The 21,830-nt window shown below is 41.4% G+C and overlaps 1 protein-coding gene across 1 annotated transcript in view; it reads left to right on the forward strand.

Annotated features, from left to right (window-relative positions):
* Positions 1-3,467: 3,467 nt before the first annotated feature.
* NSMAF (neutral sphingomyelinase activation associated factor) overlaps positions 3,468-21,830 on the forward strand; it is a 66,963-nt gene continuing 48,600 nt past the window's right edge. Inside the window, exon 1 of the mRNA XM_054692253.1 lies at positions 3,468-3,566. Coding sequence (XP_054548228.1) covers positions 3,508-3,566 — 59 coding nt within the window. The 5' untranslated portion in view covers positions 3,468-3,507. The remainder of the gene's footprint in view (positions 3,567-21,830) is intronic.

Genomic DNA, 21,830 nt, shown 5'->3' on the forward strand with positions numbered 1-21,830 from the left:
CCACCCTGAAATCTCTGGTCCCTTTCTTGTGTTGCCTGTTACCCAACATCAGCAACAAGCAGCCACTCCATGGAGGAGTGACCCCTCCCAAAGAGAAAAGGACTATATCAGTGCAGTCTCCGCACAGGCTCAGGGCAGCACTCCCACTGCCCACCTGTCACTATGCAGGTGCCTCTTTTCACCAACTCTCTCTCTTTACAGGGCAGCAGCTTTCTGGCTGCCCATGATCTGTACCATGCCAGGACTTCTCTTCACTGACCTCCCTCAGCGGAGGCAGCTTTCCTCAAGGCCATCTGCCTGCAACCAAGCAGGCCTCTCTTAGCAAAACCTGTCCCTTTCCCTTTCCCTAATAAACCTGCTCTTTAAATATAACTAACGTCTCTGTCTCACGGAGAAACTCGCCTGGGGAACTCGCCGTGTGCTGCTGAACCAGGACCTCTGTTGAAACCATTCCCAGAGTGAACCCAAGGACCCCACAACTCCACAAAACGACATCAGCTACATCAATGCTATATTCAACTATGCTAGATTTTGCTGAGAATTCAGAAAAGTTGAAGCCAGAAAAGTGAACAATGAATGTAGTTATTTGATCAGAACCATTACAGTGAATTGGTAGAAATGGTAATCTAATTGGATGGGTTGAAGTGACTGCACGGTGAGAAAAAGGAGAGAGCATGTGTAGGCAGATGTTCAAAAATTTTTGCTGAGATGGATAGTTAAAGGGAAATGTGGGATAAAGGAAACATTTATTTAAAATATATGTATTCAGATGTGAATGATTCAATAGTAAGAGAGAAATAGACAAAGCAAGAGAGAGATGCGGATAAGCAAGAAAGGCTAAGTTCTTGTGAAGGAGCAAAATTTGCTCTTTTATAAGAGCAAATATGCCTCAAAGTTTTAGGAATGACGATAACAGATGCTAGTAGGCTAGATGATTTGGCAGTGGAAGGATGAAGATGTTCCTTCTCAGACCTCCCTTAATTTCTCCACAAACACAAATTCTTTAACAGTAGAAGTATCTGTTTTTGGAATTATTTTCAAGAAAATCCTTTGAATGTGTTTGTTCTCTCATCTTTTCAAAGAAAAAGCTGGGGAAGTGAAAAATTACAAAGGGTGGATCAATATGAATGTGATGAGACCAGCTCTACTTGCTAGCTGGCAATTACCTTCCTATAGAGACAGGGAAACAGAGGCTCTGTCCTTTTTGATGATTACATTTCAAAGGAATGCTTTCAGGTCCTTGAGAAAGACATTAGTGAGTTGTAGGAGATATGTACACAAAAGCACAGAGAAAGAATTTACACTTTGAAGCTTTAAGAAACAGTAGTCTAGGGCCTATGTCAGGTGTCGGCTAGAACAAACAATTTTTTGGTAACTGTGAGCTTTCTCATTTAGGGATTTTAAAGAAGGGGGGCATGCTAGTGTCTTCTTAGGGATGTAGGGTTGAACTGTTAGAAACTATTTGTGTTTAAGTGGGGGAAGAAGGTGGTGCAAAAATCACTAGTGCTAGACGTGCAGTTTTTTTAGGCCAAGATTGAGGCCTAGTGAAGAAGAGGGCCTGACTAAAGTCTGGTCAATGAGAGAATCTGTCATTCTCCAACTACCAGGATCACATCATCCTTTAATGTTTAACCAGAATAAGAAAATGCACATTTTTGTTTTCTCATCCAATTTCAACCCAAATGATTTGTCTCTAAACTCACAGCATCTATTGTAGTACTTCTCATGTAGAAAGCTATTGTGTTTTACTTCTTGGAAAATTTTATTATCTTATTTCATGGTATACTTGCACATGTATTTATATTGTGGCTAACAAAATGGTTCACAACTTATTATAAGAATATTTGGCTGATATGTTTTTACCAGCTATAGAGTCTATAAAGTGCTTAGATACACCGACACAATTCATTCCAGTCACATGGTATTCATGCAAACTTCATTCATTTCAAAAAATTTTAATTGGTGTCTATATATAGTATTTTTCAATGCTGCTAGAGATCAAGTTCAATAAAACCCAGTCCCAGCTTTTATTCTGGTTCTGTCACCTTGCTACCAGAGTCCTGCCACCTACTAGAGGGCTGAAATATACATTCACCTTGCAAAAATAACCCTGCAAATCCAGGTCTGTAAGACAATATTTGATCTGTGTTCTCAAATACGCATTTTAGAAATTTGTTATTCAAGAATCCCCCAAAGATAAACAATCATAGGTTCATTCTCAGGATATATTTAGAAGTCATAATCATAATGAAATACCACTTACACCCACTAGGATAACTATAATGAAAAATAAAAAATTAGATAATAACAGGTGTTGGTGAGTATGTGAAGAAATTGTAATCCTAATACAATACTGGCATATACTTTGGAAAATAGTTTGGCAGTTTCTCCATCATTTAACAAAAAGTTACTATATGAGTAGGCTATTCTGTTCCTAGGTATGAAGTCAACAGAAATGAAAACATATGTCCATATAAAAACTTGTGCACATGTTCATAGCACCATTGTTCAAAATTAACTGACGATGGACATTGGAAATATCCGTCAACTGATGAGTGGATGAGCAAAATGTGTTATACTATGGAATACTTTTCAGCAATAAAAAGGAATGAAATTCTGACATACAATGAACCTTGAAACATTATGCTAAATGAAAGAAGCCAGATTTCGAAGGCTACGTTTAAAAAAAAAAAAAGGCTACTAAAATGACTGTATTTACATGAAATGTCCAGAATGGGTAAATTCATGCAGACAGAAAGTTGATTAGTGTTCGCTGGAACTTGAATTGGGGGGGCATGTGTGTGTATTTGAATGAGAGATAACTGAAGGATATTATGGAGGGTGGGGGGTGTAAGGGGGTTAATAAAGGATATAGGTTACTTTCTGGGGTGATGAAAAGATCCCAAAACTGTAATGATAGTTGTATACATCAATGACTATACTAAAACCCCCGAACAGCACCATTTAAATGGGTGAATTGCTTGATATGTTATATAGTTAGAAAAAGCTAAGCAGTCAGGCGACCGATAATTTCAAATACCAAGAGATTGAAGGCCCCAAACATTTATTTCGAGTCCCTGTGGCCAGAAAGTGCTGTCTATGGTTGATGGGCAAGCATCTGTTTTCCTGCATAAAATATTACAAGAGGCGCAGCACGGCGGCCAGTGCAGTGGGAAGGACACATCCCAGGCCGGCCTCTTGGCCAGCACCTGGGCTTGGCCTGAGTTTCGGGACGCCCTGGGTCACCGCGCGCCCCTCCTCCGGGCCTGAGTCACGGCGCCGCCGGAGTCCCCACGCGAAGATGCTGCGGTGAGGCGACCCGGACGCCGCGGGCCCTGGGGCGCAGCATCGGGGGCTCGGCCGCCGAGCGGCGCCGCTCGGGAAGCCAGGCCGGTAGCTCGCTCTCCTCGCGGCCGGACCTGCCTGCGACTCCTCCAGACTCCTCGGCGGGCGGCGGCGGGGCCTGAGCCGTGCGCCCCGCGCCCGCCCGCGCCCGGCCCTCCCTCCATGGCGTTTATCCGGAAGAAGCAGCAGGAGCAGCAGCTGCAGCTCTACTCTAAGGAGAGGTGAGCGCCCAGCCAGCGGGCCGGCGGCGGCGGCGGGAGGGCCGGGGTCAAAGGCCGGGGGCCCGGCTGCCGACTGGGAGTGGGGGCCCAGGCGGGAGACCTGAGGGACCGGAGCCGGCGTCGGGGAGCCCGTGGGGAGCCTGGGAGAGCCCGGGGCCGCAGCGGGTGCGGGGCCCAGGATCCGGGTCAGAGGCCAGGGGCCTGGTCGCGGCCCGAGAACGCCGGGAGCCCGAACCGGAACCGAGGGCGAGGCCGAGGCCTGGGTCCATTCCGGATCTCGCGGCGGAGCCTGGCCGGCCCGCGAGCCCCAGGCGGGTCACCCGGAAGAGGCCGCGCGGGGCCCGGGACCGACCCCTCGGGCGGGCTTGGGGCCAGGGGCGTTGGGGCGCCGCCCGGCACCGGAGCCCCGGCCTTCTCTGGAGGGGCTGGCAGGGTGGGGTGTAAGTTAGCGGGTTCGGCGGACGCCCCCTACTCCCGCAGTTAACCCGCAGCGGGTCCCGGCAAGCCAGGCGCCATCCCCACTTGTGGGGGTAGACGGGGGTGCCCCACGGCACCGCGTCTTTTTTCTGCAAACTTTTGATACAACGCAAATGCCTGACTAGCTCCCTGCCCCACGGGGCGGGCCGCGGGAAAGCTTATTCTGAGAAAAGCGGACGTTTGCTTCCGAGCCACGGACCAAATTATAAGTGTTTGGAGGCTGGCGTGGGCAAGCACTGTGAGGCGTGGCAGTCCTTATCACCGGTATCTGGGGATTTGGGGTCCTGGAACAGCAGCGGTGCTGTTTCAGAGTTTGGGATGCTCAGTCTCCAAGGGAATGATATGAAACTCACTTCTGCTGAGTGTACTTCCCAGTGCTTTCCTGGTGATGGGGACTAATTGTTGAACCTTGAGTCTGTGTTCCCAGGTGTGAAAATGAACTGGGAATTAATCATTATACAAATATTATTTTGGTTGTGCAAGCCACTTTCCTAGGAGTGCTGTTAGCAGCAGATGGTCAAGTGCCCTCATATTGTATGATTGGGGTGTCAACTTTCAAAAAAGTAAACTGAGGCAAGTTCAAAATTTAAAAATAAGCTTGGGAATAGAATAGGAACCGCAGTCCTGGACAAGCAAACTATAGCAAATTGTAGGCAATTTGCGGGTTTCTTTTGAGGATTTGGGGTAGTCTGTATTTATGTAGGAATGCAAAAGGTAGAGTTCAGTTAGAGCCTGTTAGAATCAAAAACAAGAGAGCACCTTTAAAAATTTTGGGAACAGGCAAAATCAGCCCAGCCAAACGAAGCTTAACGCAGCCTGTTTTGCAAGACCAACAGGACCTGCCCTTTTTTCTTTATGTCCTTGGATCAGACATTGGAAATCAGCTCTCAGTCCTCAAGTTTTTTATTTTCCTGAGGACACATGCTGGAGATTTTCCATTTTATATCATTGCATTCCATTTTAGTTGAAGTTCTTTCACAGTGGACACATTAAAACAGATTATACATGGAAACACAAATGCAGACTTTACAGCTTGTGTGATCTTGGCAGCATTCACATTTGTTTATAGATGTTTTACATACATTTCTTCCAAACAGTAATATTCTTCTGTCATCTCTGATGTTAGCCTGGCTAGGATATCTATAGTCTGGAAATTTCATTCTCCTACTGTAGAGAAAGTAAGGTACACCAAAAACTATAGCTTGGATATGGCTCCTAAGAATAGTTATGGTGTGTGATTAGATTTTAGCCATAGAAAGACTTGTTTAATAAATAATAACTGAATCAACACTTTTGAGTCTCTACTGAGTTAATTTGAAATGCTAGTTCCATGTGAAAAGAGTCCCCTTGTTCAGTACCAAGAACATTAAGACACGGTAGTATTTTGTATTAAATAGATGAACTTTCAGTTTTACACTGTAAGAACTTTGAAACACTTGAATTGCTCATGTTCTATGATGTGAGGCTCATTTGTAACAATTCTGTGACCTCCTTAATATACAGTAAAGCCTGTTTTCTTTCGATCTGCTAGTTATTTCCATGGAAATAATTTGCATTTCGTTTGGTTAGCTTGTGCAGTTCTGCATTGTCACATAGACCTTAAAGCCTGCACCTGCATTCTATGTATAGTCTGCTTTGTAGGCATCTATTGATCATTCAGTGTGACAGGCGGGCGGTCAGCACTCTGAGATAACTGTAGCTTTCATAACCAAAACATTTATTTGTCAGGCAGGAGGCAGCAACTGTTCTTGGTCAGCAGTCATCTGAAAAGTTGCATTCTGCTTGCTGACTGCCCATCTTCTTTATTGCTTTTTCTGGTGACTCTGCAATCTTGGGCTGATGGGCATGCTCTACTCAGGATATTATCCAAGCACATCAATTTGAATGACAGGACTTTGAGAGTCAGATAGGCTCAACCAGTCTCTTTACAAATCTTAGCATTCATTCTGAAAGACAAGAATATTTTAAAACAACTTTATTGAGTCCCAAATTTATCATTTCTGTACCTTTTGTGGGGGCTGGAGTGTCGTTCTTTTGTGGCAATAAACATCAAAGCAAAATAATTGATATAGGTCATTGGCTGCAGCATGAAGAAAACTTTCCTTGGGACTGTTTCAGACATCATTCATGAAAGGCTTCACCTTAACAGAGTTGTGAATTCATTGACCCTTCTCATTGCTACTTTAAAGATTTTAGATTTCCACAGCTACCAGATTACAACCCCAGAAAAGAAGAAACTTGAGGTTAGCATTTATTTTGTTCAGTATTAAAATACTGCTGCATTTCTATGAAGTGGAAGCAGAGAGACTAGTTGGGAGTTCCTTGGATTGGTGGCTTAGACCTAGCTGGTGGCAAAGGTGTGGAGAAAAATGGATGGATTTTAGGTGTTTTTAGAAGGTAGAATTGACAGGTCTTGGTGTGGGAGATTACATGTAGTAGAGGTAATAGAGGATGGATCTCTGGTAGAGTTGTCAGATAAAAGGCAAAACACCCAGTTACATTTGAATTTCAGATGAACAATGAATAATTTTTTGTATAAATATGTGCTATGCAATATCTGGTACATAATTATACTAAAACATTTTTGTAATTGATCTGAAATTTAAATTTCACTAGGCATGTAATTTTTTGGGGGGTAAACATAGCAGTCCTACTTTCTGGTTTCTTGTTTGAATAGTTCTACAGTGGTTCTGGTAATAGAGGATGTGCAGAAATTCTGTGGTAGAACTAGAAAACCAAGAGATACTGGGCCATTCATATTAAGTACACTTGTACCCTGGTTAAGACTTAATCACAGGAATCACAATGATTTTACTGGTTAGGTAAAATATCCTGTGTAAGTATTAAAGTAAATGGGAAAAAATTAAATAGATAATTTATGTAACTTCTTTAGATTTGTTGGAAACAACAGCTGTTTACTGTTGGTTAGCAGCTGAGCTTATTCTACAAGCTGCTGCTATTGAAGAGAATTCTATTTTAAGATTTAGGAGCAAGCTAATTGTTAAATATATTTTCTCTTCATATCTAGGAATGGTGTGGTTGGATGACAGCTATTTTCTTCTCGGGTGATACAGATATTTAGATAATGGCAGCCTGTTCCTACTCTTATAATGTAGAGCTAGTTATTTAGTAGTGGCTTATAAGCTCTCATTTCAGGAGAAAATATAAATTCTGTATTGGAGTCATACTTATGTTGCCTCTTTTCTTTATAGGCATTTCTTAGATTTCAGCTTTACTCTAACCATACCATGTGTGTATAATTTTCTTGGTTATGCAAAAACTAAGTTTCTTGGCTGATATTAAATATCCATTAATGTGTTTATCAATTGATGTAAAAATACTTATTGAAATGGCAAAGTGAGTTGTTTTACTCCTTTTTAATCGTTCTTAGATTGAGCATCCCATTCTTTTGATAGTGACATGGGAATTGCCAGGTATTGAAAATGAAGATAATCTACCCAATCAGTAGTCAGTAGTCAGGAATGCTGATGGGTCAAAGAAATCTATCTAACTATAAGTTAAATTGATAAAGGCATATTTTTCTTACACTATCAGAAAAACAGTGGGAGAAGAAATAAATGTTGTAAATATTTTCATTAACTTAGAATTTACCTTGACTTTACTCAAGATGCATTACTAGTCTATGAACTTATTTCCCTCTCTCTCTCAAATTAACTTCTGTTAAATTGGCCACCTTTTGAGAAGACACACAAACCTACCCATTAATGGATTCTCAGTGTGTTTGCAGTATTTTAATTAAAAATTTTTAACATGGTATAAAATGAGACTAGCCAGTTAATTGATTCATTTGCCTGTTTGCCCTTAAATATTTTGATTTCATCATATGCCCATCAGACATTTAGAACTATTTTAATATTTCTAACCCATAGATTTTGAAAATTATGTTTTATTTTTTAATTTGTATTTAGAGAATAAGGTTAATATAGTACTAATTCTTTGAAGTTATCTATGTAGTATACCATCAGTTTTCACAAATATTTGATGTGAGTTGAAAATACATGTATATTATTAATACTGGTATAATATTCTACATGTCTATTATGTTAGACTTGTATTTAGATCTTCTGTTTCCTTAAGGATTTTTTTCTGATTGACTTATCAGTATGCTTTCTGATACAACCTTTGCCTTGTATTTGTCAGTTTTTGCTTTTTACACTTCAGGGTAAGCTATTAAAAGTCTATGTAAGTTTAGAATTCATATCTTCTTAACAAATTGAATCTTTTAGCAATAATGGTGATGTTTTTAATTCTAAGTAATGATGCATTTTCTATTTTGTTTTATATATTAACATAATTACATCAATTTTTCTTTTGTTATTTACAGTTTATAGAATTTTCCATGGTTTTACTTTGGTTTTGTGTGTGTGTCTTTAGCTTTGAAGCATTTTTTAAAAATATTTATTTTTATTTATTTATGCATAGAAGAACTGGCTTCCAGAGGTGTGGAGAAACAGAGTGGGGAGCAGAACAGGCAGATATACTGAAATACACTGCTGAGGGGAGTAGAGGGCAAGTTAGGAGAGGTCTGCTGCACCATGTGGGTCACCCCCCTGGCCAGTATCGAACTTGTGCTGTAGTGGTTGTCACTAACTTCAGAGTGCTGAGACTTAACTCCTTGAACCACCAGGGAGGCCCTGAACATGTCTTTCTGTTGCCCTTGTTTTGCTAGACATATAAGATCTCTCAGCATTTTGAAGACTGTGCAAATGGCCAGGGAATATGTGCCAGTCTTGGTGGAGCAGCAGGGGGAAACTCAATAGAGAAAAGGTCAGTAACTGGTATGACATACTCCCCAGATGTAGCACTTAGTTACCTGGCAGGGTCAGGCTTCAGATTCCAGGAGACACCAGGATCTCTTGGAGTGATCAAGGGCCAGAATGCAGTAGAGCTTACCTGTGATGGAACTTCGGTTCACCATTTTTGGTTTGAGGCCGAGCCTGTGTGATGTAGCAGGATAGCAGCAGGATTTGTTGTCACTGGTCATGGTTAGAGAACCACCAGCTTTTTCTCTGGTATGATTTAAGTACTGGGTTCCAAACCTTGTGGTTGAACACAGTAATGTGACTTAAACACAGACCATAGTAGGTTTCCATGGAGCTTTGTGGGAGGCCAGTCTGAAACAAACCAATAATATTTTAAGTCTCAATTGTTCTTTGTAAGTAACCTGTCTTTTCTATGACTGTTTTTAAGATCTCTTCTTTGTATTGTTTTACTCTTTGTCTATATAGAGATTTCTTTTTACTCCTCTGCCCTGATTGGGGTTCCTAAAACAAACAGTTTTGCAAACTTTGGCCCAAGACTTTAACTCTTGGACTGTTGCTTCTGCCCCATTTTTTCATGCCTCATAATGACTCTTTTAATTATCCTTATTTTCTGCACTGCATTGTGGGTTAAATTGGTCTTACAATGTTCTCATCTTCTCTCTAGTTACCTATCCCATTAAGTTAATTTCAGTTACTGTATTTTTTAATTAATAGTTCTGTTTGGATCATTTATAACTGCTGTTCATTCTTGAAAAAAGTCTGTTCCATTGTTATACCTTTGATGTTCTTTTCTCTTTTTATTTTTTCAAAATATTTATTTTTATTTATGCATGCAAGAACTGGAGTATAGAGCCTCCCTGGTGGCGCGGGCGGTTGAGCGCCGCACTGTGAAGCTGTCCGCAGCCTCCGCAGCGCGGGTTCCATCCCGGCCGGCCAGGGAGGGTCCCACTTGGCACCGCAGACCTCTCCTCTCTCGCCTGCTGCTCCCCTCAGCAGTTTATTTTGTCAGTCTGCCTGTTTTGTTTCCCGATCTGACTCTGGTGAATCCTCTCACCGGTGCATCTGGCCTGTACCCCATTCTTGTGTAAATAAATATTAAAAAAAAAAAAAAGAACTGGAGTACAGGTCAGAAGTGGGGGCAGGGGACGTGGGGGCATGATGAGAGGCCCCATTGGCTGGCGATAGCTTGATAGCGCTGATACTTTACCCCTGTACCATCAGGGGTCCTCTTTTCTCTTTTTAAACATACCTTTCAGAATAAACAAACACCAAAAATAAATTTGTTGTCTATACTGACCATCATTCACTAATTTTACTCCCTCATTTGCTTTATGAGTATCAAGAAAGACTTAATTGCTCCCAGCCCATAATCAAGATCCAGCCTACTACCTCTAGGGTAGGTGGGGTGGTTGACTTTATTTCCACCTGACTTTTTCTCCATCCTATGCCTCTTCACCCCCCTAACTCTCCTCAGGGGGCACATGGGCCCTAATAAATTTAGGAACTCTACTACTCAAAGTATTGGGCAAAGTTCCCAGGGCAAAAGACTGCTCCACTGTTGGTTGTTTGTGTTTGTTTCTTTTAAGACTTTCCCTTGCTTTTCCATCCTCTCAGCCATGCATTTGAAAAGTTTTTTTTTAATAATATAGCCTGCAATTTTAGAGATCTGTACTGAGATTGTTTCTCTGAACATTACTCTGAAATAAAGCCTAGAATGGAATGCCTACTCATTTCTTTAAACCCAGGTTTATTTAATAAATCTATAAACTCAATGGTTAAGAAAGAACCTTTGAGGTCATCTATACCTCCTTCCCCTTAATTTTATAATTGACTCCTAAGTAAATAAAGTAAATGGACTGAAAGTCCAATAGCTAATTCATAGCTTAACTAAGGCTAGAACAAATGTTCACTGATCTAAATCCAACCCCTTTTCCACCATGACATGCCACTGCTGTTTTCAGTACTAGACTAGGGCTTGCTTTAATGTTACCTCTGAAGTTTAAACTGAGTCAGCAATGATTGGTGCCTGAGTTTTGTGGGTATTAGAACTCTGTTCTCTAAGTGTGACCCTGGGGCAGCAGTATCTGCATCGCCTAAGAATTTGTACAAGTGCAGAATCTCAGGCTCCATCCCAGATTTACTGTACCAGAATCTGCAGCTTATCAAAATCCCTACATGATTGTGCAGACGTGAAAGTTTGAGAAACACCATTTTACATAATGTGATTATACATTCGTCTTTTTGGTTTGTTTTTTTTCAGAGTACATTCTTTATCTTCTTCCTGGTATAGGCAAAGTGCATGAAGCATCACCTGGGGTTATGACCCTTGATGAGGAGGAAATTGAAAGACTATGAGAGTATAGGTGATATTTTCGCCATTTGTTCTTTGTTAGTTGAGACTTGAAAATAGAAACAGCTGGCTTTATAGATAGTATCTATGAAAGGGAATTCAGTATCTGAACCATATTTGTCAAGAAGTAGCTGCATCTCATAGCCAGAGGATAATGTAATTTCCTAGAGTCTGAGCTGGTGATACAGAGAGCTTTAAACTTACTCCTAAGTGATGAGATCAAAAGGCCAGATGAAATAGTGAAATTGGTTACACTGGAGTATAGCAGGCAAGAGAAGAAAAGCTTTTGGAGTGGGGGAGGGCAGAAATTTACATGAGAAAACAATTTGTTCAGGGACTAGAAATAACATTTGGTCCCACAGATGTTTCTATGCAAATGTGTAGAACATGGATAATAAAATGATTTAATACGTGCTACTGAAGTTTTTTTTTTAGGATGGTCCTTAAGATCGGCATCTTGTGATAAAAAGCTACAGACCTATTCAAAAGGAAAGACCTGCTAGGGGAGTGTAAGGGCAGGACTGGATACAGTGCAGGTTTTCTGATCCCATGCAGATCGGGTAAAGGAGGAGTCAGAGTCCTCAGTAGTTTTGCAGGTTTTTTATTTGGGGTTCACCAGGCATATGGCAGGCAGGGGTGCTGGCTGGGGGGCTGGGAGGCTGGCAGGCCTCCCAGCCCCAGCAAGTCTTCACTCTATCTGGGCTCTCTGGCGTTCTCTGCTTCTGCTTCGGCTTCTCCTTCAGGTTCTGCTGCTGCTGGCTGGGGCTGCTGGCGTCCCCCCGTGACGCCGCCCTTAAAAGCACAGTCTTAGCTCAGCTGAATCCCATCTACCTATGCCCACACCCTATTCCAGGTGCCCACCATCAGGCATGCATTCAGGACAAGGATCCATCATCTATCCTGATGGCGGAAGGGCAGAAAAGCCTGATATTTTCTTTACCCTACAGTCCACCCCCTCAGGGTTTTCTGCCATACAGTCTATACATATATACACAATTTTCTAAGCAAACAAACAATGCAGCCATGGCCCACAAAAGCAAATACATCAAATAACAAAATACAACATAACAAAATACAACAGAACACAAATAAGTCCAGGCAGGGCACCAACCAAGTGCAAAAGACAATTATTGGTACCAGCAGATGAGCCACCAAATCTGCTGCCGAAGGCACTGCTCATACGAGGGAGGGGAAATCACACACGGCATCTGCTATAACACACCAGGAGCCGTCAGGCTTCCTGGCCTTCTCTGGCTGTAGTCTCGGCTACAAGGCACACACAGCATCCACCCCCAGGATGCACTAGCTCTGGGATTGGCAATTTTATTCTGTTGGGGGTAATCGCCAACCCTCAGGGTTTCTGTCTGCAGTCGCTCCAACACTCGGCCTTCACAGCCACCCATGCGACTCACAGACCCCTGCTCTCAAGCCAACCCACTGCACAAGCACATGGGTTGGGGATCCAAACTTTGCATTTGGCTTGGGCTCCACCCCAAGCCACATTCCCCACCCGTCCCCAAGGACGGGCTCCTCAGCTCCTCACCCTCACTCAAGAATGAGCAGGGCATCACCCACAGGTGATTTTACGAGACTCACAGGGCTTCAGCATACCCAGGCTGCTTAACAGCCGCTTAGGGCTTCTCAACTTAGCATCAGTACCAGCTTTTGCCACCTTAGTTGGCTTTTCTCCTCCACCTGGCCACTGGGCATACACAGGCTGCTTTTGGCCATCTAGGCCCACTGGCCACCCCCAGTTTCTCAAAAAATAAACATAACCTGCTAAGGTCCTCCGCCTTCTGGCGGGATTGTCAGTCCAAAATCATCAGTTCATCAGTCTATCAGTCCATTGGCCTCTCCCTGCTTCAGCAATGGCCTGCTGCCTCAGGGGTCATTGGCTGGTCCTTTCCGGTGTCGTTGGCTGGTCCTATCCGGTGTCGTTGGCTGGTCCTTTCCGGTGTCGTTGGCTGGTCCTTTCTGGTGTCGTTGGCTGGTCCTTTCGGGCGTCTCCTTCACGCCAGGTCTCATCCTGTAGCTCGTGGACGTATCCATCTTCTATACCGCCATGGTGCCTCCAGCGTCGTCACAGGCAAAGTCTGTTCTCCTTAGTCCCTCCAGGTCTTCGGAGGGCTCCAATACCCGTCTGCATGGATCTTGCCGACATACGCCAATTGTAAGGGGCAGGACAGGGCACAAGGCAGGTTTTCTGATCCCATGCAGATCGGGTAAAGGAGGAGTCAGAGTCCTCAGTAGTTTTGCAGGTTTTTTATTTGGGGTTCACCAGGCATATGGCAGGCAGGGGTGCTGGCTGGGGGGCTGGGAGGCTGGCAGGCCTCCCAGCCCCCAGCAAGTCTTCACTCTATCTGGGCTCTCTGGCGTTCTCTGCTTCTGCTTCGGCTTCTCCTTCAGGTTCTGCTGCTGCTGGCTGGGGCTGCTGGCGTCCCCCCGTGACGCCGCCCTTAAAAGCACAGTCTTAGCTCAGCTGAATCCCATCTACCTATGCCCACACCCTATTCCAGGTGCCCACCATCAGGCATGCATTCAGGACAAGGATCCATCATCTATCCTGATGGCGGAAGGGCAGAAAAGCCTGATATTTTCTTTACCCTACAGGGAGGCTGTGGGCTTTGCATGTAAAGAAGATATATATGGGCAGGCAAATCCATGAACCAGAGGGAGAAAACCCAGAGAACTTATTGGAAAGAGGAACAGAGATAATTGTGTTCATTTTTCACAGGCCACCCAAGTGGGTGGAAAAAATGGCCGACATGTACCTGATGTAGATTGAAAACAGGAAGTGGCAATACAGAAAATGACAGAGACCTTAATGCTCAGTAAGATATAATTACAGCTCCTTGACTTCCCTTGCTGAAATTTTAATGTATTTTAGGCAGAAAACACAAAAATGTTATTTAAATTCTGAATATTAAAGAGAAATTAGTCAAGTAGCAATACCAAAAACCTTCAGAAAAAGCAGTCAGATGAAGCTATTTATTGTTGAAACCCGGGGGGGATTAAGGAGGATTCTGTTATACAGTGAATCTAGATTTTAAGAAGATAGATGTGGAAAGTTTTGAAAAAAAAAAAAAAAAAGATAGGTGAGAACTGACAGTTCTAGAAAGGCTATTCACAGAGGAAGTGTGTGAAACTGTCAGAAATATAATTTAGAACCTCCAAATGATCTTTGATGAAAAGTTACAGAAAATTAGACTAGCAAATAAATTTTCAGTGGTTGCACAGGTAGTGTTTCCTGAGCTTATAGTTATTATTTTTTTAAATACAAAGGACAACAACCAAGGACAGAGTAAGAGGGTGTCACAGACCTATGTAATTTGCATAATAAAAGTTAAAGCCCCAAATAGTTAGTGGCTTAAAAAAATACTATAAATTTTTAGAAGCTTAAAGTTTCCTAAAGTTGTGTTTAAAACTAGGCTGTGCTACCTAGATAGTGTAAATTTTACTCTGCCCAGTAGTGTAAAATTGATCATTGACAGAGGAAGTGGCTGTAATTTTCTATCTGTCAGTGATACTGACCATCAGACTGAAGATGACAGGATGCACTTTGATGAGATGTGTGAAGCTGCAGCGGTCATCCATGTGCTTGTGTCTCTTGCCAATAAGCTCCCGCAAGAGTTTGAGTGTGGAACCACAAAATTGTTTCAGTGATCTAGGAAATTTGAAAGGTTCAGAAAAAATATGTGAATAAGGTTTGGTGTTGATTCTAGATCAGACAGATTATTTATAAACCACTATGACAGCAGTTGTTACCAGTCTCCTGTATGAATTCAGTGTGAAGTCATGTCATGCTAATCTAATCTCTTTGGACAGAGTTCTGTCTGGTAGTTCAAAAATGCAGTAAATTTAGTTTATCTGAACATTAACAGAGAATAAAATAATGTTTGTTTTTGTGGTGTCTGAATAGCAGAATTGAGAAGACATTAATTTTAATATTAGGTGAAATAATAGTTTCGATGACTATTGGAGGTTGCTGTTCAAAATGTCTTTCTAAGGGAATGTTTCTAATGGTGGGTCACAGGACTGTTCTTACCCTTATCTGGTCAACATTTTAAAATATTTTTCATTGTTTCAGAGATCATTTAGGAAGCTTATAAAAAATACCCAAACATATTAAATCAGGTGGTATGCTCTAAAGTCAGTCTTTATCCAAGAATGGTGTTGGGTTACTTGAGTAGAGATGTGTGCCCTCTCCTATGTCTGTGCATGTGTCACGAAGCACTTGACCCCAGCCAGCCCACATCACAGTCCTCAGCACACTGAAGCCTGTGTTAGATCTCCAAACTGGAGAAATGATTCACTAGCAAAGTCTTTTAGATCCATTATAAGTACTGTTAATCAACTGTATGCTGAGCAATTGTTGAGTGGGTTTGAATGCAAGTATGAGGGCTGACCCACGTTGTTGGTTAAGTGTTGAGTAGAATGCTTTAAAATATGGGTGACATGACGATGAGACAGCATCTTCTTAGGAAAGTCGAGTTGCTGAATGAGGAAATTTATTTAAAGAGAATGCCACCACATTTGTAAAGATGGAGAAAACTAAGATATACCAGGGTCAGAGCCTCCTGGTAGTCTCCTAAAGAAATAATGTATGGTTTGATACAATACTGAGAAAGATAATAAGATTATAGAAGTGTTTATAATTTTTTTTAAGTATGGAACTTTTTACTTCATAGAAGTAAAATCATTTGTAACACCATGAAACTTCATTGTAATTTTTTAACACAAAATTTAAAACTTTTAAGGTATAACATTTCAGCACAAAGAAAAGGACTCAGAAAATTTCTTTATTCCATTATTTCTTTTTTACTATGGTTTGTTTTTATCCCTTCATCATATGTTTTACATGTCTTTCCAAATAAGGAAGATTTAATTAGTTTACCAAATAGTGACTAGCTATAAAATAGTTGATATAATAATCTTTCTTATTGTGGTTAAAAAGCATATAACATTTACTATCTTAAACATTTTAATTTTTTTAAGATTTATTTTTATTTAATTATGCATACAAGAACTGGGGTGTAGGCCGGAGGTTCAGGGAGTAAGAGGATTCACCAGAGACAGAGTGGGGAACAGAACAGGCAGACTGACTGAAATACACTTTTTTTTTTTAATAGAGGCATGTTTTTATTTATTTATTTTATTTGTTTCTTTGTTTTGTTTATACATGCACTGGGTACAGTCAGAAGCGCGGGAGGGTGAGAGAATTCACCAGAGCCAGAGAGGGGAGCAGAGCAGGCAGAAGGACCGAAGTACACTGCTGAGGGGAGCAGCGGGCAGCAGGAGAGGTCTGCGCGCCATGTGGGACCCTCCTCTGGTGGCCGGGGAGCAGCCGGGGATGGGGATTGAACCGCCGCAGAGGCCGCGGGCAGCTTCGCAACCCAGCGCTCAACCACTGCGCCACCTGGGAGGCCCTGAAATACACTTCTAAGGGGAGCAGCAGGTGAGACAGGAGAGGTCTGCTGTGCCATGTGGGTTAGTTCCCTAGTCAGGGATGAAACTCGCTGCAGTGGCGGGTGATAGCTTGATAATGCTGAGACTTTAACCCCTGCACCACCAGGGAGACCCTCTCAAACATTTTTAAATGTATAATCCAGCACTAAGTGTGATTACATTGTGTGCACATTTTCTTTTTCCTTTTTTTTTTTTAAAAGATTTATTTATTTATGCATACAAGAGCTGGGGTACAGGCCAGAGGTGTGGGGGGGGGGGTGAGAGGATTCACCAGAGACAAAGTGGGGAACAGAACAGGCAGATTGACCGAAGTACACTGCTGAGGGGAGCAGCTGGCGAGTCAGGAGAGGTCTGCTGTGCCATGTGGGTTGCTCCCTAGCTGGCCGGGGGATCCAACTTGTGCTGCAGAGCCTGGGGACAGCTTCACAGTGCTGTGTTTAATCCATTGCACCATCAGGGAGGCCCCACTGTGTGCACATTTTCATCTTGCCAGTACCCACTGAACAGCTTCACTCTTTCTACTATCTCCAAATCTGGGCAACCACCATTCTGTTTTCTGTTAGTAAGAATTTGACTACTTCAGATACTTCATATGAGTGGAATCATGTAGCATTTGTCTTTATGCAACTGGCTTATTCTACTTAGCATAATGTCCTCAAGGTTCATCTGTATTGTGCATATGACATAATTTCCTTTTTTTTTTTTTTTTTTTTGTGGGACCCTTGACGGTGGCCAGGGATCGAACCGGTGCTGCAGAGGCTGCGGGTAGCCTTGCAACCCAGCGCTCAACCTCTGTGCCACCAGGGGAGGACCTCAAAATTTCCATCTTTAAAAAAAAAACAAAAACAAACAAACAAACAAAAATTTCTACTGTAGGTGTAGTCATGACTTGCTTAACAACACCAATTAGGTGATTTTGTTATTTGTGAAAACACCGTAGAGTGAAATTATATGATCCTAGATGGTATTGCCTACAACACACCTAGTCTACATGGGATAGCCAACTGGGACCACCATGGTGTATGCAGTCTGTTGTTGACCAAAACGTTGTTAAGCAAGGTATGACAATATAAACCATATTTTTTTTTGTCTTTTCATCAGTGGATAGACATTTAGGTTGCTTTCACCTCTTGGCTATTGTGAAGAGTGCTGCAGTGAACACATGGATATGCAAATATTTCTTAGAGATCCTTTTTTCAACTCTGCCTTGGAAGTGGGACTGCTGGATCATATAGCAGTTTTATGAGGAAACTCCATGTTGTTTTCTATAGCAGCTGTTCTATTTTACAATCCCAGTTTCTCAACATCCTTACCAATCTTTGTTATTTTCTATTTTTGTTGTTTACTTTTATTTATTTATTTGTTTGTTTATTTATACAAGCACTGGGTACAATCAGAAGCACAGGAGGGTGAGAGAATTCACCAGAGTCAGAGCAGGGAGCAGAGCAGGCAGAAGGACCAAAGTACACTGCTGAGGGGAGCAGCCGGCGGCAGGAGAGGTCTGTGGGACCCTCCTCCGGTGGCCGGGGAGCAGCCGGGGATCGAACTGGCGCTGCCGAGGCTGTGGGCAGCTTCGCAAGCCAGCGCTCAACCACTGCGACACCAGGGAGGCCCTGTTGTTTACTTTTAAATAGCATATGAGGTGATATCTCATTGATCTCATTGCTATTTTGATTTTCATTTCCCTGATGTTCGGTGATGTTAAGTATTATTTTATATACTCTTTGTTCATTTGTATATCTTTGAAGAAGTGCCTGTTCAAGTCCTTTGCTCATTTTTTAATTGAGGTTTTGTTATTGTTGAGTTGTAGGAATCTTTATGTATTGTAGGTATTAATTTTTTACCAGATAAATGGTTTGTAAATATTTTCTCTTATTCTGTAGGTTGCCTTTTCTCTGTTGATTTTTTTATGCATAGAAGTTACTACATTTGACATGGTCATGTTTGTTTATTTTTGTGCTTCTATTGTCTGTGCTTTTAGTATCATATACAAGAAATCATTGCCAAATCAAATGTCATGAAGATTTTCCCTGTGTTTTTTTCCAAGAAGTTTTATAGTTTCAATCTTTCATTTAGTTCTTTAATTATTTTTAGTTAGTTTTTGTATGTGATGTATAGTAAGGATCAAGTTCATTTTTTTTCATGTGACTATCCAGTTTTCCAATCACCATTTGTTGAAGATAATATCCTTTCTCCATTGTGTGCCCTAGGATCCCTTATCAAAAATCATTTGCCCATATACATGAAGATTTGTTTCTGTGTTGTCTATTGTAGCCCATTGTTCTATTTCTGTCTCTGTTCCTATACCACACTACTTTAATTACTATAGCTTTGTAACATGCTTTAAAATCAGAAACTGTGAGATTTCCATCTTTGCATTTCTTTCTCAAGATTGTTTTAGCTATTTATTGTCCTTTGAGAGTCAATATGAATTTCAGGACTTTCCTATTTCTCCAAAAATGTTACTGAGATTTTGATAGGGATTGTACTAAACCTGTAGATTGCTTTTGATAATACGGGTATCTTAATAATATTAAGGATATGGTATATTTTAATAACTATATGGAAGAACTAGTTGTTTATATAGGTCTTTGTGCTTTGTATATTCTGTTGTCTTATTGAAGAATACTTATTTTACTTTCTCTCTAAGAGAAGGAGGGGGGACATCAAAAGGGAAAAGGAAGAGCTACATTGCTTCAGCTCACACAAAGGGTATTGAGTCATTAAGATAGAAGCTGAAAATAAGGGACAAGGTGATCCGTAAGTATCCCTCTGATTTATAACTTCCTTCAAATTACCTGATGCATCAAAGGACTACTCCTAGCAATCCTAATTCTTATGATTATATTGAAATTCAGAATACATAATAGTGAGCATTTTAGATTTAGTTGTGACAATCATAGCTTTCAATGATTAATTCCAGTTCATGGATTTTAAAATGAAAGCGCGCCTAATAAAAGTTACCGATTAAGATACTAAAGTTGGGCCTTCCCTGGTGGTGCAGCGGTTGAGCGCTGGGCTGCGAAGCTGCCCGCAACCTCTGCAGCACCAGTTCGATCCCTGGCCACTGGCGAGAGTCCCACATGGTGCACAGACCTCTCCTGACCTCTCTTGCCATGCCTACTGCTCCCCTCAGCAGTGTATTTTGTCAATCTGCCTGTTCTGTTCCCGCTCTGGCTCTGGTGAATTCTCTCACCCTCCTACGCTTCTGACTATACCCAGTGCTTGTATAAATAAATAAATCTTTTTTAAAAAAAGAAGATACTAAAGCTGGTTTCTGCTATCAATGTTTTAAATCTATGAGTTATTTTACTTTGGGTTCAACTTTTTTTTTTTTTAAGGATATTTTATTTATTTATACAAGAACCGGGGTATAGGCCAGATTCATGGGAAGGGTGAGAGGATTCACCAGAGACAGAGTGGGGAATAGAACAGGCAGACTGACGAAATACACTGCTGAGGGGAGCAGCGGGCACTACAGGAGAGGTCTGCCATGCCTTGTGGGACCCTTGCTGGCCGGCCGGGATTGAACTGGTGCTGCTGAGGCTGTGGACAGCTTCACAGCGCTGCGTTCAACTCCCTGCGCCACCAGGTGAGGTCCTTGGATTCAGTTTTTTTAATGAACAATTTCTTCTTATTTTATGGATCTAATTTCTTCTTTGTAAAGATATTAATTAAAGCCTTTTGACCTTTTCCTCTATTATCTGCATGCTCTCTATTCCTTCAGATTGTGTTCTCGTGTTTGTTTTGTTTTATTCTTCATGTAACTGAGTGGTGATCTTGAATTGTTCATTGACTTGTAAGTATAATTAAAACATGCAATTTTTTTCATTGTGGGCATGCGTCTTCTCTAACAGATGATGTAGAGGCCTGACTCTTTCAAATACCAATATCTGTAGCCCTTTTCTGTGGGGCTGTTTTTGTTTTTTCCAAAAATAATCCATGAGATTACTACTTAAAGTGGTATATATCTTCCTGATAGTGTTCATGTATTATTTTTTTCCTGCATAGTCACCCTCTTTTCACACTTGGATCCTTTTTTTAAGTTTTTAGATAGACAAACCATGCACCAGAGTGAGGCAAACATAGCTGTCAGGGGAGGAATCTGAGCCGCTGCTCTCATTAAGACCTGGAATCATCTCCCTGCACTTCGCCCCGGCCTTCTTAGTATCAGATAGCTATAATTTGGGAAATTTTTGGAAGATTGTGACTTGAGTTGACTTTCTCATGGTTATACCTTCTTTGGAGGAGGTATTTGCTATTCTGGTTTCTGAACACGGTTGCATTCTTCCACCTGCTTTCCTTTTCTTACAAATTTGTTGGTATCTGTAACCTGTTTTTATGTCTCCCCAACTTGTTTTGTTCTGTGGGTTTTACCATTTAAAAATATTTTTGCTTACATTTAATAATGTCCCCAGAAACAACAGAAATAAAAACCTATCTTTAACCTGCCATTTTTAAGGTAAATATCTTTCTATAGCACGCAGGACCTCAAGACCCATCTCAAGTCCCACCCATTTCATGAACACTTGCCCTTATAACTCTAAATGTGTTGGTGTTTCCTGGTCCTTATCATGAAACAAACAAAACCCTTGTTTTCAGCTCTTTGTTCTAGATTTGTTTCTGTGGCCATGTGACTAAATTAATATTTTAAATTGTCTTTAAATTTTAAAGGAGTGAAAACTTTAAAAAGAAATAGTTTAAATGCCCATTGTGTACAAAGCATTAGATTTGGTTATTGCAGGGGGGTATCTAAAGATCTGTCTCTCTTAGAGGCATGTGGCTGCAATAACCCAATAACCCTGAAAAATGACATTGGAGGGTGGAATATATGGTGGAAACAGGAGGTGGGGAAGCCTCGTGTGTCATTCAAGGGAAACAAAGGATAATAATGTAATAGGAGGGAAAGTTCCAAGCTTTGTTCAGGCAAGAATAAGTTTAAGTTCATGAATTCTGGTGTTTCTGTAAAGGAATAATAAATTTAAAAAAAAAAAAACTGTAAATCTTCCTGTTTTGGGCATAGTGGTTATTAGTCCTGCTAGGCAGATATTTCTGTAGCCTCCTCCCCACCAACATATGATAATGAAGGCTTAATAAGTACTTGGCGAATTAATGAATGGAAAAGCACTTTGGGAAGACACTTTTAATATACTATATATATCCTTATACTTTCTAAGAACAATAAAC

This window comes from Talpa occidentalis, unplaced genomic scaffold (assembly GCF_014898055.3).
Source record: "Talpa occidentalis isolate TD23 unplaced genomic scaffold, MPIMG_talOcc4v2.1, whole genome shotgun sequence".
In the NCBI taxonomy this organism is placed as follows: Eukaryota; Metazoa; Chordata; class Mammalia; order Eulipotyphla; family Talpidae; genus Talpa; species Talpa occidentalis.